Genomic DNA, 11,844 nt, shown 5'->3' on the forward strand with positions numbered 1-11,844 from the left:
TCTATCGTCCGTCAACCAACTTTTAACTTCTTCTAGAAAACTATAAGCAACTGTAAACTGATGTTTGGACATGACATACATGGGAGAAGAGTATACATTAAAAATTCTTCACTTTTGACACTTGACATATTTTCAATATCACAGGGCTGAAATAGTTAAAAATTCATTTGCCAATATTCTTCTTAAGTTTTAAAAGCCTAGGGTATTTGACAGTAGGTTCCTGTTATTGAATCCTATGAAATTTCCCCATATCAATGACCTTGATCTATTTTTAAGGTCACAGGGCCAAAATAGTTAAAGATTCATTTGTCAATATTCTTTTAAAAGCCTATGGCATTTAACAGCAGATTCTTGCTAAAGAGTCCTATGAAATTTCCCCATATCAATGGCCTTTACCTATTTATAAGGTCTCAGGGGTCAAATATGTTCAAAACTTTCAGAATCTTCTCAAATTCCAGAAGACCTATAGGCCTGATATTGTGCAAGCAGTTACCTAGTAGAGGGTGGTATACATTTGCCTCATATAAATGACCTTGACCCATTGTCAAGTCACAGGACTCAAATATGTTAAAAGCTTCAGGAATCTTCTTTTCAGGTTCCAGAAGACTCAAAGGCCGGACATGTTGCAAGCAGTTACTTAGGACAGAGTGGTATACAGTTTCAAGGTTACCATTGAGAAATATGAAATATGTCATTGTGATGCTTAAGGATGAAACAGTCTTTCGCTAATAAAAGACAAGAACACAGTGTATCCATATAACAAGTTTAGTATGTGAAAAAAACAATCTTTGGCAAGAATGCACTGAAGGAGCATTCCATCGTTTAAATAAAGTTTAGGTCGTCAAAATTAAACTTACAGGAAAATGTGTAATTTATCAAGTGTAGTAAGAAAATGTGTAATTTATCTAGTAAAAGTTATAATCTTAACATTTATAAGGCAGTTCTACTTTCAAGATAAACCAACGTTTTTGAGTATTAGGTCCTGAAAATTCTTAGTTCGACCAGAAGTATCACTATTTAGCGCAAAGACATAGGTATTTGTATACGATACGCTTTTTCCGTATACATTTCGGTGTTAATGTCATTACATGAAAGGCACATACACTCATATAATAATCATCTTTTAGACATAAATTTAATCAATAGAAATTCTGCAGGTTTCTGATGTCAGAACGAAGGAATGTCCCTTTAAATGTGAAATTGCGAAGAACAAACTTTAGTATACATGTTATTCTGAAGTTTTATCTGGTTTTTATACTGATATGAAATTTGGGTTATTACGATTGTAGGTAGCTACATATGTGCGTATACATGGATTTACCTACTTATAGATACTATGTGAATTACTGTAAATTTACTTATTTTAGCGGTTATCTTAGTTTAGCAGTTTTCACTCTGGAAGCATTGCGCTATATCATCATGGCGCTTATTATAGCTTTTCCAATGTTCAGTAGAAACTTATTTGTGCATGTCAATTCATCAATATTTGTTAAATTTTGTTAATTTGCTAAAATTTGAGTGCGCCAAATTAGGTATTTCTGCGTTATAAAGGTAGACATAGGTAGGTATATGTCATGTGAAAAGAACAAATAAAGTATAGACTCTTTAGGTCACCGAAGGCTCATAGAGACCAGTTGCAATCGCCTTATAAGATGTGTCAGTCATCGTTCGTCCTGCATTTTTCTTGTGAATACGATAACTTGAGTAAATATGAACAAATTTCCATGAAATTTGGCTTGCAGCCTTATATCGATCGGATCGAATTAGTAATAACTTATATTTATGGCCCTTTGCTTTTTTTTTTTGCCATTGGACTTAATGAATACCTTGAGTTGATATAGGTATAAAGAGATTTTCATGAAAATAAATATGCAGACCGATTCCAATGTAACTTACAGAGTAGACCGAATTTCCTCTGGTCCTGACTCCATGTCTGGTATAGGTGTTAGGTCAAGAGGAAACTCGGGCTACTAAATACAGCGTTAGATGTGCCTTTGCGCGATCACCTAAATATCAACAGGTCTAGATTTTTGTGAAACTTGGTACGAGGGCTAATTGATAAGTTGTGAGCCTCGTATTGAAGGGTTTAAATTTTGCCGCAAACATATTGTATAATTTTTCAACATAATCCTCTTCAATATCTAGACACTTTTACCAGCGGTGTTAAAGGCCCTCAGTGCCATTTTTATATAACTCCTTTTCTTGGCTGTTCAGAAAGTCATCCACTGCATGTTAGGGTTATGGTTATTGTTTGGATGCCTGAAATAGCTGTTTTCAGTTTTGGAATAAGATGAAAGTCTGATGGAGCGAGATCAATTTAAAGTCACAATCTTGAATGACAGCCATGGCAATGACAGACTCTTTCATCCTAACCCTAACCTTAACCCTAACAGATTTTGTCCATTTTGCGAAAAACGCTTGTCTTGTTTACTTTAGAGTGCTACCTTATCGATATAAACTAACCAAATGAGACCAGTCCTTGGGTACACGGCCCTATATAGTCAGAGAATAGTAGGACTTAAAAAGAACATCCTCGAGTATCTCCTTCAATACGAGGCTCACAACTTATCAATCATCCCTCGTACATGTATGTAGCCTTATATCAATAGGAATTAGGTTGAGTTTAACCATGCGGCCGATTTGATCGTAACTTTCAGAGTAATGGCCCTTTGTATTTTCCCTACGACTGGACATACTGAAAAGGCTAACTTGAATAAATATGAATGGATTTTGACAAAATTGGTATCATTAAGAGGTCGCGATCGGATGGGTTAATTAATGGGACTGATTCGATGTAAATTACAGAGGTATGCATATGGTTCTTTGCCGACTCTTAACATTTGATCATATATTAGCATAACTTGGGATAAGAAGTATAAATGGATTTTGAGGGAATTTGGCGACTTCTATGCCTACAGGACGGTCGAGATTACAGTGTGTTAAGTGATTATGTAATAAAACAAGTATATCATGCGTGACTGTGCAATAGTCCAAAATATTTGACCCTCAGTACTCGACGGACGGTCTACTGCACGAGGCCGAAGACACCCATGACACCCATGATATATTTCTATAATGATGACTGCTTATTTCTGTATGTTTCCATTGAAGGAAATTGATTATACACATTCTCGCTTTTCAATTTTGACCCAGATTTCCTTATCTGGATGAGTGACCAGTCCATAAACGGGATTGACCACTTGACCGTCATCAACTAATCTGATTTTAAATTTTCGCAGCAAGGTCACCAGACAGACTGTTGCCTCTGCATAGGCAAACCGATATCCTGGGCAAACACGCTTTCCGGCAAATCCAAATGGCTGGAACGACAAAGGCGGTCTATTCTTTATGTTCTCTGGGCTGAAGCGGTCCGGGTCAAATCTGAAAAATAACAATCTTTGTTAGAAACAGAAAAAATGAAGATATAACAGAATAACTTATGTAACTGAACTTTTTATCCCATACCTCTTAAAAGGAAATATATGATCTCGTTTTTTTCTCTAAAGATAAGTTACATTCTAAATACAAAAAAAAAAACCCAAAAAAACCCCAACAAATCCCTTTACAGTTCACGCTAAAAAGTCCAAATCGGGATCTAGTAATATCAAATTTTGATATTACAACTTAGAATCTTATAATTATACTTTAAAAAAAACTGCAAAAATGTTTTAAAAATCTAATGGGAACGTATTTTTGAAAATCAAGGTTTATGATCAATGAATTAACTTGTGCAGAGATTGTAGGTGAAGAGAACCGCTTGAATTCCGAGGATGGTACGAAAGAGGATGGTACATGCAATTATATTTTCATTGTTTTGTATCAAAATTTGTACTGATAATTAGTTTTAATGTAAAAACTTGTCACTTACTTATTAGGGAGGGGCCAATACTTCTCATTCTTCAGCGATACCCCTAAGGCATGGACGACAGGCGTCTGTGGATAGTAAATTACTCAATTGTACAGCTTAAGTCGACAAGGGGTGTTTCTGACCAATACGACTTCAACAGTTGCATGGTATAGGTGCTGTAATATCTTAGAAAGTACAGTAGAACATCCGACAAATACAGTCATGGAAAGATCTAAGGTGTGTAGTTCGATCCTCACAGAGACATTTTCTGTACAACTTAGATAATTTATATCCAAATGGAAATATTATGTTGTTCACTTTGTCTTCCTATGAGTCATTTTGAAGTGAGGTTTCTTAGTAGTAGCTTTTGACTACCTCAATGAATGCCCTACTAGAGGCCATGTGTCTCACCCAACACAACAGCAGACGTTTGTCAGTAATATCAGGCTCAGTGAGGAACCCAAACCAGACAGGGCAGGAGTTGAACTGTTAACTCACCCCGATTCTTCATCTGGGATTCCATTGCCCATCAAACTCCCCTGATATATCGATGCCCCCATTTTGTTAAAGAAGAAATATTTATTCACAAAAGCCTTTTTTAAATGCATATATAGCTTAACTGGTAAGTTTAGACAAAAAATCAATATCAGTTAAACATAAGTATGTAAAATACAATTATTCCTTAAGCATTTTCTGCTGCTTCAGATCTTACATTCTTTGGAATCTTGTGTCCTCCAAGTTCTGAATCAAAATCTTGAAACCGAGCGGCATATGGGGCGATGACGGCACATCTTAATATCTCTTCCATAATCTGTCGCATGTAGCTACAAAATCATGAAATAGAAAGTTAATTAAGTCACTGTGAATCGAGGATCATATCAAAATTTCCCAATTAGTACTATGCTTCATGCAAAAATAATGCATTCCAATGCCAAACTAGAGAATAAAGTTCTCATATTTGAAACGTACATGAAAAATCTAAGCATTCGGTCATTAAGTGTATAACGGCGCCACATAAATATCATTGCAAGCCGGTCTTCCTATTTCAAAAGGTATGTATGAGTAAGATAAGTATACCAATGCCCAGTGAGATCCATCAGTGTACAGAATGGAGTGTGGGGCAAATTGGGTAAGAGTTCAGAAAAAAATACATTCTGCAGGAGGAGTGGAGGACCTTTCTTGATTATGTAAAGATAACCAATTTTTGGGGTTTCCAATTGTCCATGGAGGTATGTCAGATATTTCGCTGGGTGAGATGTTAGAAAAGTCTATATCAAGATTGCCCAGGAGATTAGCTATCCGAACACCAAACGTTGGAATCACCTTTTTGTTTCGAGTGAAATCATATTCATATTTGGGATTGAATACTAGATCGAATGTAAAGTTGGACTTAAATTGTAGTGACAATTTTGCTCTACGGTCTTCGTGGGATGATTCGTTTGCTTCCAAATAGAGACATTTAGTGGGGGTTGTTTTGAAAGGTCCAAATGCAAGGCGTAGTCGAGGATTGTAGAAAAGGTCTAGCATTTTCAAGTAAGAATTTCGCCCAGATCCATACACTATAGTATATTGTTTATTGGGCTACTATAAGGATTTAGGGATGAGTCGTCATGATTTTATTTTCGTTTTTGACAGAAATGCATGCAAACGGTTTTGAATTTTCTGTAACATTAAGAAAATTATCGACATATTTCGACCCCTCTTTAAAAGGTTCCAGATAGTTGGCTCTACTGCTGATATTTAGTCCAAGCAATTTGACAGACAGAATGCCCCCTTGTGGAACAACCATCTCTTGTTTTGCTGAGAAAAAGGTCAGTCTACTCTTACTTTAAAAGGTGTTCCCGCTTTGCAAAGTCTTCTCGTATGAATGACACGAGGGCGAGAATTGGTGCATCTACGCTTTCTAAAGCTACTCTGAAGGGGTGTTAACATTATACTTGATTCAAGGAACTGAGTTTTGCATATGTGGCTTTAGTGAAATAGGATGGTAGATGTTTGGATCAGTTGTATTTTTTCTAATTTTCGGGATGGGGATGCTGCCACTTAACAAGAGAAAATATAGCACTAAATATGTTTAAAATGCATATCAAACTTGTTCCCGGTATCAGTGCTATAGAAATTGGTACGGGATGTCGTCAGGACCAAGTGAAGTTTTGTTTATTTTGTTTCTTGTTTTTATTTTTGTCTTGATGGATTGAATTTTTTTGAGTGGTTCTATACTTAGGAATTTTAGAAATAATTTATGCCAGTTCATTTGCAATGTCGGTTTTGGTTGCGAACGATTTGCCGTTATTTTTCATGTGGGAAGGACATTGCGATTTTCCATGCCGCTGATTTTACGGATCATGTCCCGTATCTTCTTTGTGCTTGATGATACCTTAGGTACATGTACATATTCCTAGTTTTTTGCAATTTTCAATTGCTCTTCGGGCCTTTGCACTCCAGATTTTAAAATTGATGTAACGTTTCTGTAGGGCAAATGATGTATTGCCTAAGTGCGGCTTTATGATGTGATCGGCATTCGAAGGTTTCCTCCGAGAGAATGATCATTTGGGGCTTAGCTTTGGTTTTGGTGAATGTATTTTCAGCAATATTGATAATAGTCCCCGTAAAAGTTTTGATGGTGTCTTCCATAGCAATCACAACCAGATTTACGGATGACTGTTTATGTCAGTATGCTACAACGTAACCAGACTTACGGGAGACTGTCTACGTTGGTATGATCCACTTCCTGGTTTCGGAGTTCCTTTATTATTTCCTGGAACGCCTTTTCCTGTACCTCGGGATTAGTGGCCAGGAAATAGAACCCCCAGGTAAGTACTGAAACAATTCATTCAATAAGAAGTCACGTGGTTAAAATATCACCCAATTTGGCAAATCACACTTCATAGCTGAGGATGCAGATATATATTTCCATGGAAACTAAAAGTGATGTCATAAGCAAATGATTTTTTTTTGGAAAACAGAACAATTCCATGAAGCATCAACATTGAATTGTAGTGGAGAACATCTCAATACTGACGGTAGCTTAGCTTACAAGTATGTAGGTCATTGTTATAGATCACGTCAAAAACTGTTGTCATTAGAGACATAGAGAACTTTCCATTGCCATCATTATTCCTAGATAGGGAGACGAACACAAATATGCCATTACATCTGATCACAAGAGCGACATACAAACGCATTACTGTCGCCAATGTAGGTAGATAATGTATCTAGAAATACATCCATATCTACCTTAGCCGTCATCGTGACCAAACCTACCGTTATTGTCATTGTGCCCAGAAAGACAAACATAACCTACGTTTGCCGTAATCGTGACCAGGGAGAAATATACCGTTTACTGTTGTTATAATCACCTTTCAGAGGGACACACAACCTATCGTTGCCGTCATCGCGACCAGAGAGTCACATATACCTACACTAACTTGCAATGTGCCCAGGGAGACACAACGAGGAATTTTTGCGGCCACATAGAATGATCATTATCTACATCCTATGTCAGCTTAACATTTACCATACATGTCGACCATCTTGTTTTCCTATAAGACTCAAACATGAATTATGCATAACTAGAGACAAAGAGAAAGTTTGAAATCTGAGAAAGGTCTATCATGTATTCTCTGATATCATTGACGGACGATGACGGACGGAGTGACAAAGCACAAAGAACGAGAATGATTTGAATAGCTCTCCCTCTAATGATGGTGGGCTAAAAGTCTGACGTTGTCGGTATCGTGGTTAGAGAAACCATCGGACCTAATGTTGCCATTATTGCGACTAGTGTGACATGCACAAACCTACCGGTGCCTTCGTCGTGGCTAGAGAGACACACCCAAACCAACTGTTGCTGTCATCGAGGTCAGAAAAAAACATAAGCAAACCTACCGTTGCCTGTTGTGTGAAATCCTCCCACTGCAAAAGTGATGGCATCACTTATGATAAGCTCGTCGTCATCACCCGAAAGTTTAATAACAAAATCTATATACAGTTCCTTTCCCTGGATTGGTGGATTGTCACGACGCTGTTTTACAACCTTCGCAATAAGAGATTGAGTTTTTCTCAGTTCTGCAACAAAACAAAACAAAAAGAAATATGTAAGTTGTAAAATTCTGGTTTCAAATTTGCCTAAGAAGAAAATCCGATAGCTCGTATGTGCTATTGTGGCCTCTATAGTCCTACATTTACAAATATGCATTTAAGTCTAAACATGTACATTCGTAAGGATTAAGCATACTTGTTGTGTCAAAAATCAAAAATGAAAATCATGTTGTATCAACATGCCAATAAAAGCATGATGGTATCATATATGCAAAGTAAGAATTTACATTCTCAAATACACTAGGAACAGGAAATAAAAATGTGACGGATTTTGAGAAAGAACGTGCTCTTTTTAGCGGACTTTTCTGAAGGTCAAAAATACAAATCACTATTGTAGTCTATTCGTGATAATGTGCTAAAATATTTTTGAAACAATATACGATAAATTGTAAATATTAATAAGGAGTTCAGCATCAAAATATTGTAAATTGAACTGAATTAAAATAATCATATTTGGTTTTATTAGTACACTTAGACTGACACTTACACTAATTGCCCACTAAAGCGAAATTCATATTTCCGAAATGGCCGCCATGTTCCCTGATAACCACAAATAATAAATTGTCTTACAACTGTTAAATAAAAAGCAAGGATCTAGTACATAAATTATCTACCTTCGTCGAATGCCTTTGCCCTAGGACTGCCCTCCTTAGGTACATTTTCTGTCAATCTCCTTTCCATCTCGAACCAGATCTGATTTTAATTTCAAAAGCGTTCTTTTTCAAGTCTCAACTAATTTTATCATATCATACTCTGTGACCTTTACCTCAAACAAATTCAGAACATTGTAAACCGGAAAAGCTAACAGTATCATTATTATCTCGAGAAACCTTCCAGGTTTGACACAATCTTAGTCTCCAGAACCCTTACATCATTGTAATATCGTGTAAACTTTGTACAACATTGTATCCTTAATCAATTGCAACATTGCTTTATCTGGTAAACGGACAACATCTTAGTCACATCTAAACTTACAACATTGTAACAGCGCTGAAATTCCAGGATGTCTTTGTCATCGGAAAATGTATCCCCAAACATTGTGATAAGCGCTACCTTTAGAGCATACGCAAGCATGTGGATTGACAGCGGAATATGTTCTTCTTTAACCAGGGAAGACCACTCCTTAGCCAGTTCGTCAGACACCTTAACACAGGAAGAATATTTCAATAAATTTCCATTTGCTCCTCATTTCCCTTAATTACCCTAACTTATTGAATGGTTTTCCGTTGAATATAATATATATTTTACGAGTACGACAGAATATATCGATTTCAATTTCTTTTTTATGGTTTTGTTGCCAGAAATTAAATTTAAAAAATTTAAAAACTTATAGTGTCAAAAATTGCGGGAATCAGTAACATGATTCAGGACGTCGTCACTTTGTGACGTTACGCCACATTAACGTGACGGCGCCAGTTTGAAAGGACCGATCAACGTAACATTTATGCGTTTTCTGCTGTTATCAGAGAATCTGTGCATGAAAAGTTAACGTCAAGTGAGTATATTGTCAAAAGCTAGTCTGAATATATCAGAAATATAGCAAAATAACCCTTCTAACTCTCTTTGCTTCGATTGGAAAAAACGGCAATTTTAAATAAGGTGAATACAAAGGCTAGCTCTGATTGGTCAAAAACTAAAAACTTATATTTCCACTGCAAAACTTGTATTTTCACTGCAAAACTTATATTTTCACTGCTCATCGCCACGATAAAAATATAAGTTTTATTGGTTTGATAAATTTCTATATTTCACTGGCCAACATGCAATTAACAATAAGAGAAAATAGATAAAAAAAAGAGTAAAATTGAGATGTTTATAACAAAATTCATTTCTATTGATTTAGTTGTTAATAAAACAATAACAAAGAGGTGAAGTAATTAGTATTAATTATGTATTGGTATTAAATTAATATTTCCTATTATTCAAATGAATATTATAGTATATTAATACATTCCTCAACTTGAATAAAGGGCTTTGTCATCTAGATTTCCAAAGTTTACAGCCGAATATTTCAGGGATATCGTTAATACTCTCCACACCACATTTTGCTGTGTTTGTTTACAATTATATTTTTCAGACCGATGCCTCAAAAACATCTAAAACAGTCAATCCTGACAACAGAGTTTTCTGCCATTTTGTTTTATATGATTATCACTTGATAACAGACATTAATCCTCTTTTGTGATAGGTTTAATTTTCTAGGTAAGCCGTTGTTACCATTTATAGCCCAAACGCAATGTTCAGCTTGGAACAGGTGCGTATTGATCTCATATACCAACAGGCATCTGGGCCTCTTGGTTACGGAGTTATTTAAGGGAACAAGTTGACGCCGTTCAGTCAGACACTCTCCCCGAGTCATTTGAATGGACACCACTCCTAGGCATAAGTGAACCTTAGCAGGTTAACTAAAACAAAACAAATTCTTCCAGTAGTGAAATAGTTCAAAGGGCCATAACTCTGTTAAATGATAAAGTGATCAGTAGACGTAATAGTCACTCTAAAATATGGAATATAACTTTGGTAAGTGGCCTGGAGGTCTGTAGCCTCCCCCCTCCTCCCATTGGTAGGTCTCTACTTACATCCTGGAAGATTGGGTAGTAACTTTTGATGTTGTTGAAAGAGAAGGCCTGATCATAAACATGTCGTCTTGTTCGTCCATCAGTTTTGTTACCAAACAGAAGTGACTTTGTCCCAAAGAGAGGCTCGAACATTTTAAACAAGATTACTGGAAATGGAAAGCATGCTTATTATACCATATGTAATTTCTACTTTTGCAGAACTACAGCGAAGGGTCTTGGCCCCGTTATATTGTGCTTTAATTCACTTTACGTGTATCATCTGTGAGTGCAGTGTCTATCATATCAGATATCAGATATCAAATATGACTTAAGTCGAAAAAAGGAAACATTCTGACCAGCATTACCATTACCATCTGGAACCTCCAAATTCTTCATAGAATGTCTAATTAACAGAATAAGTAGGACTTTGTACAAGTGAAAGGAGAATTCTTACTGCGTAATGCCGTACATAATCTACAAAATAACAGGGACCGCAAAGCCACACTCACGAGGTCTATCAAAGACTCCCTGATGTTCTTTGAAGAGTTCCGGTGACGAGATACTGACGATATATTTTCGGCCGATCCAGAACGAGGCTATGGAACCAAAGTGTTTATGTAGGTCCAACAAAAACTCGTGAAGACTTCCGGCCCGTTTGATGTCTGACATGTTGCCATCTCTGCAGTAAGTATATAAATATGCAATAGAAGTTTACATCAATCCTATCTTACAATTAAACCTTTAATCAAATATTTTCTTCTTTTTCAAATTCGCATTTTTTGTCGAAACCAAATTAAGAACGATAAGCCTAAATGTCTGATTTACCCAAGTGGACATTTCAGAAATGATTATATAGATAGCCAAAGGATAGGAATCTTTCCGCTCCAAATTTCATATTTCACTGTTTTGGGTTCATCAGAGATCCCTCATGGCCTTCAAGGAGAATGATTATGTTTCTTACCCTGTTTGACCTACAGAAGTATAAGCCTTGCTTATATACATGACATTGTATATGACACTATCGAATTGTAAATGTCATTGTGTATTGAAAATGTCATGACGTCATGTAATAGTTGTGAATTGGAAATCAGGACTTCGATTTGAACCTTGACCTTTAGCAATGATAGAAGTCAAATAAATCGGAAATCAGGTGTTCGTTCAGTCCCAAGAGTAAGCTATAATTTTTGGGTGTCAAAATCATTCACCAAAAGGTCAACTGGAATCTCCATTTAGCAATCTTATTTCACCTTTGGATTAAAACGAGTTAACATTCTTAAGTGGCCAAACATTTGACTTATGTCCTAACTAGACTCATGTTTGTCAACTTCAGAATCTTTT

General features: G+C 36.2%; 1 protein-coding gene across 3 annotated transcripts; it reads right to left on the reverse strand.

Moving 5' to 3' along the window:
- Positions 1 to 1,783: 1,783 nt before the first annotated feature.
- LOC117344200 (cytochrome P450 20A1-like) lies at positions 1,784 to 11,177 on the reverse strand. 3 transcript variants are annotated; one of them, XM_033906860.1, is made up of 9 exons: positions 11,016 to 11,177; positions 10,528 to 10,673; positions 8,924 to 9,091; positions 8,563 to 8,641; positions 7,736 to 7,915; positions 6,547 to 6,667; positions 4,560 to 4,671; positions 3,869 to 3,933; positions 1,784 to 3,381 (listed from the first exon to the last, which is right to left on the reverse strand). In XM_033906860.1, the coding sequence occupies exons 1-9, from the start codon at positions 11,173 to 11,175 to the stop codon at positions 3,120 to 3,122; spliced, it is 1,293 nt and encodes a 430-aa protein (XP_033762751.1). In that variant the 5' UTR covers positions 11,176 to 11,177; the 3' UTR covers positions 1,784 to 3,119. The 3 variants fall into 3 exon arrangements, with proteins under 3 accessions (XP_033762751.1, XP_033762753.1, XP_033762754.1); XM_033906862.1 differs by having other exon boundaries at positions 10,961 to 11,090; XM_033906863.1 differs by lacking the exon at positions 10,528 to 10,673 and having other exon boundaries at positions 11,016 to 11,079.
- Between the last annotated feature and the right edge of the window lie 667 nt (positions 11,178 to 11,844).

This window comes from Pecten maximus, chromosome 15 (assembly GCF_902652985.1).
Source record: "Pecten maximus chromosome 15, xPecMax1.1, whole genome shotgun sequence".
Lineage (NCBI taxonomy): Eukaryota > Metazoa > Mollusca > Bivalvia > Pectinida > Pectinidae > Pecten > Pecten maximus.

Excerpts from the sequence above, each read along its gene's own strand:
- LOC117344200 (XM_033906860.1), bottom strand. The coding sequence starts at position 11,175 with ATGTCAGACATCAAACGGGCCGGAAGTCTTCACGAGTTTTTGTTGGAC. Across the intron at positions 8,642-8,923 it reads TTCAGCGCTGTTACAATGTT|ATCTGGTTCGAGATGGAAAG; the intron begins GTAAGTTTAGAT and ends AATTAAAATCAG. Across the intron at positions 4,672-6,546 it reads ACCAACGTAGACAGTCTCCC|CTACATGCGACAGATTATGG; the intron begins GTAAGTCTGGTT and ends ATGATTTTGTAG.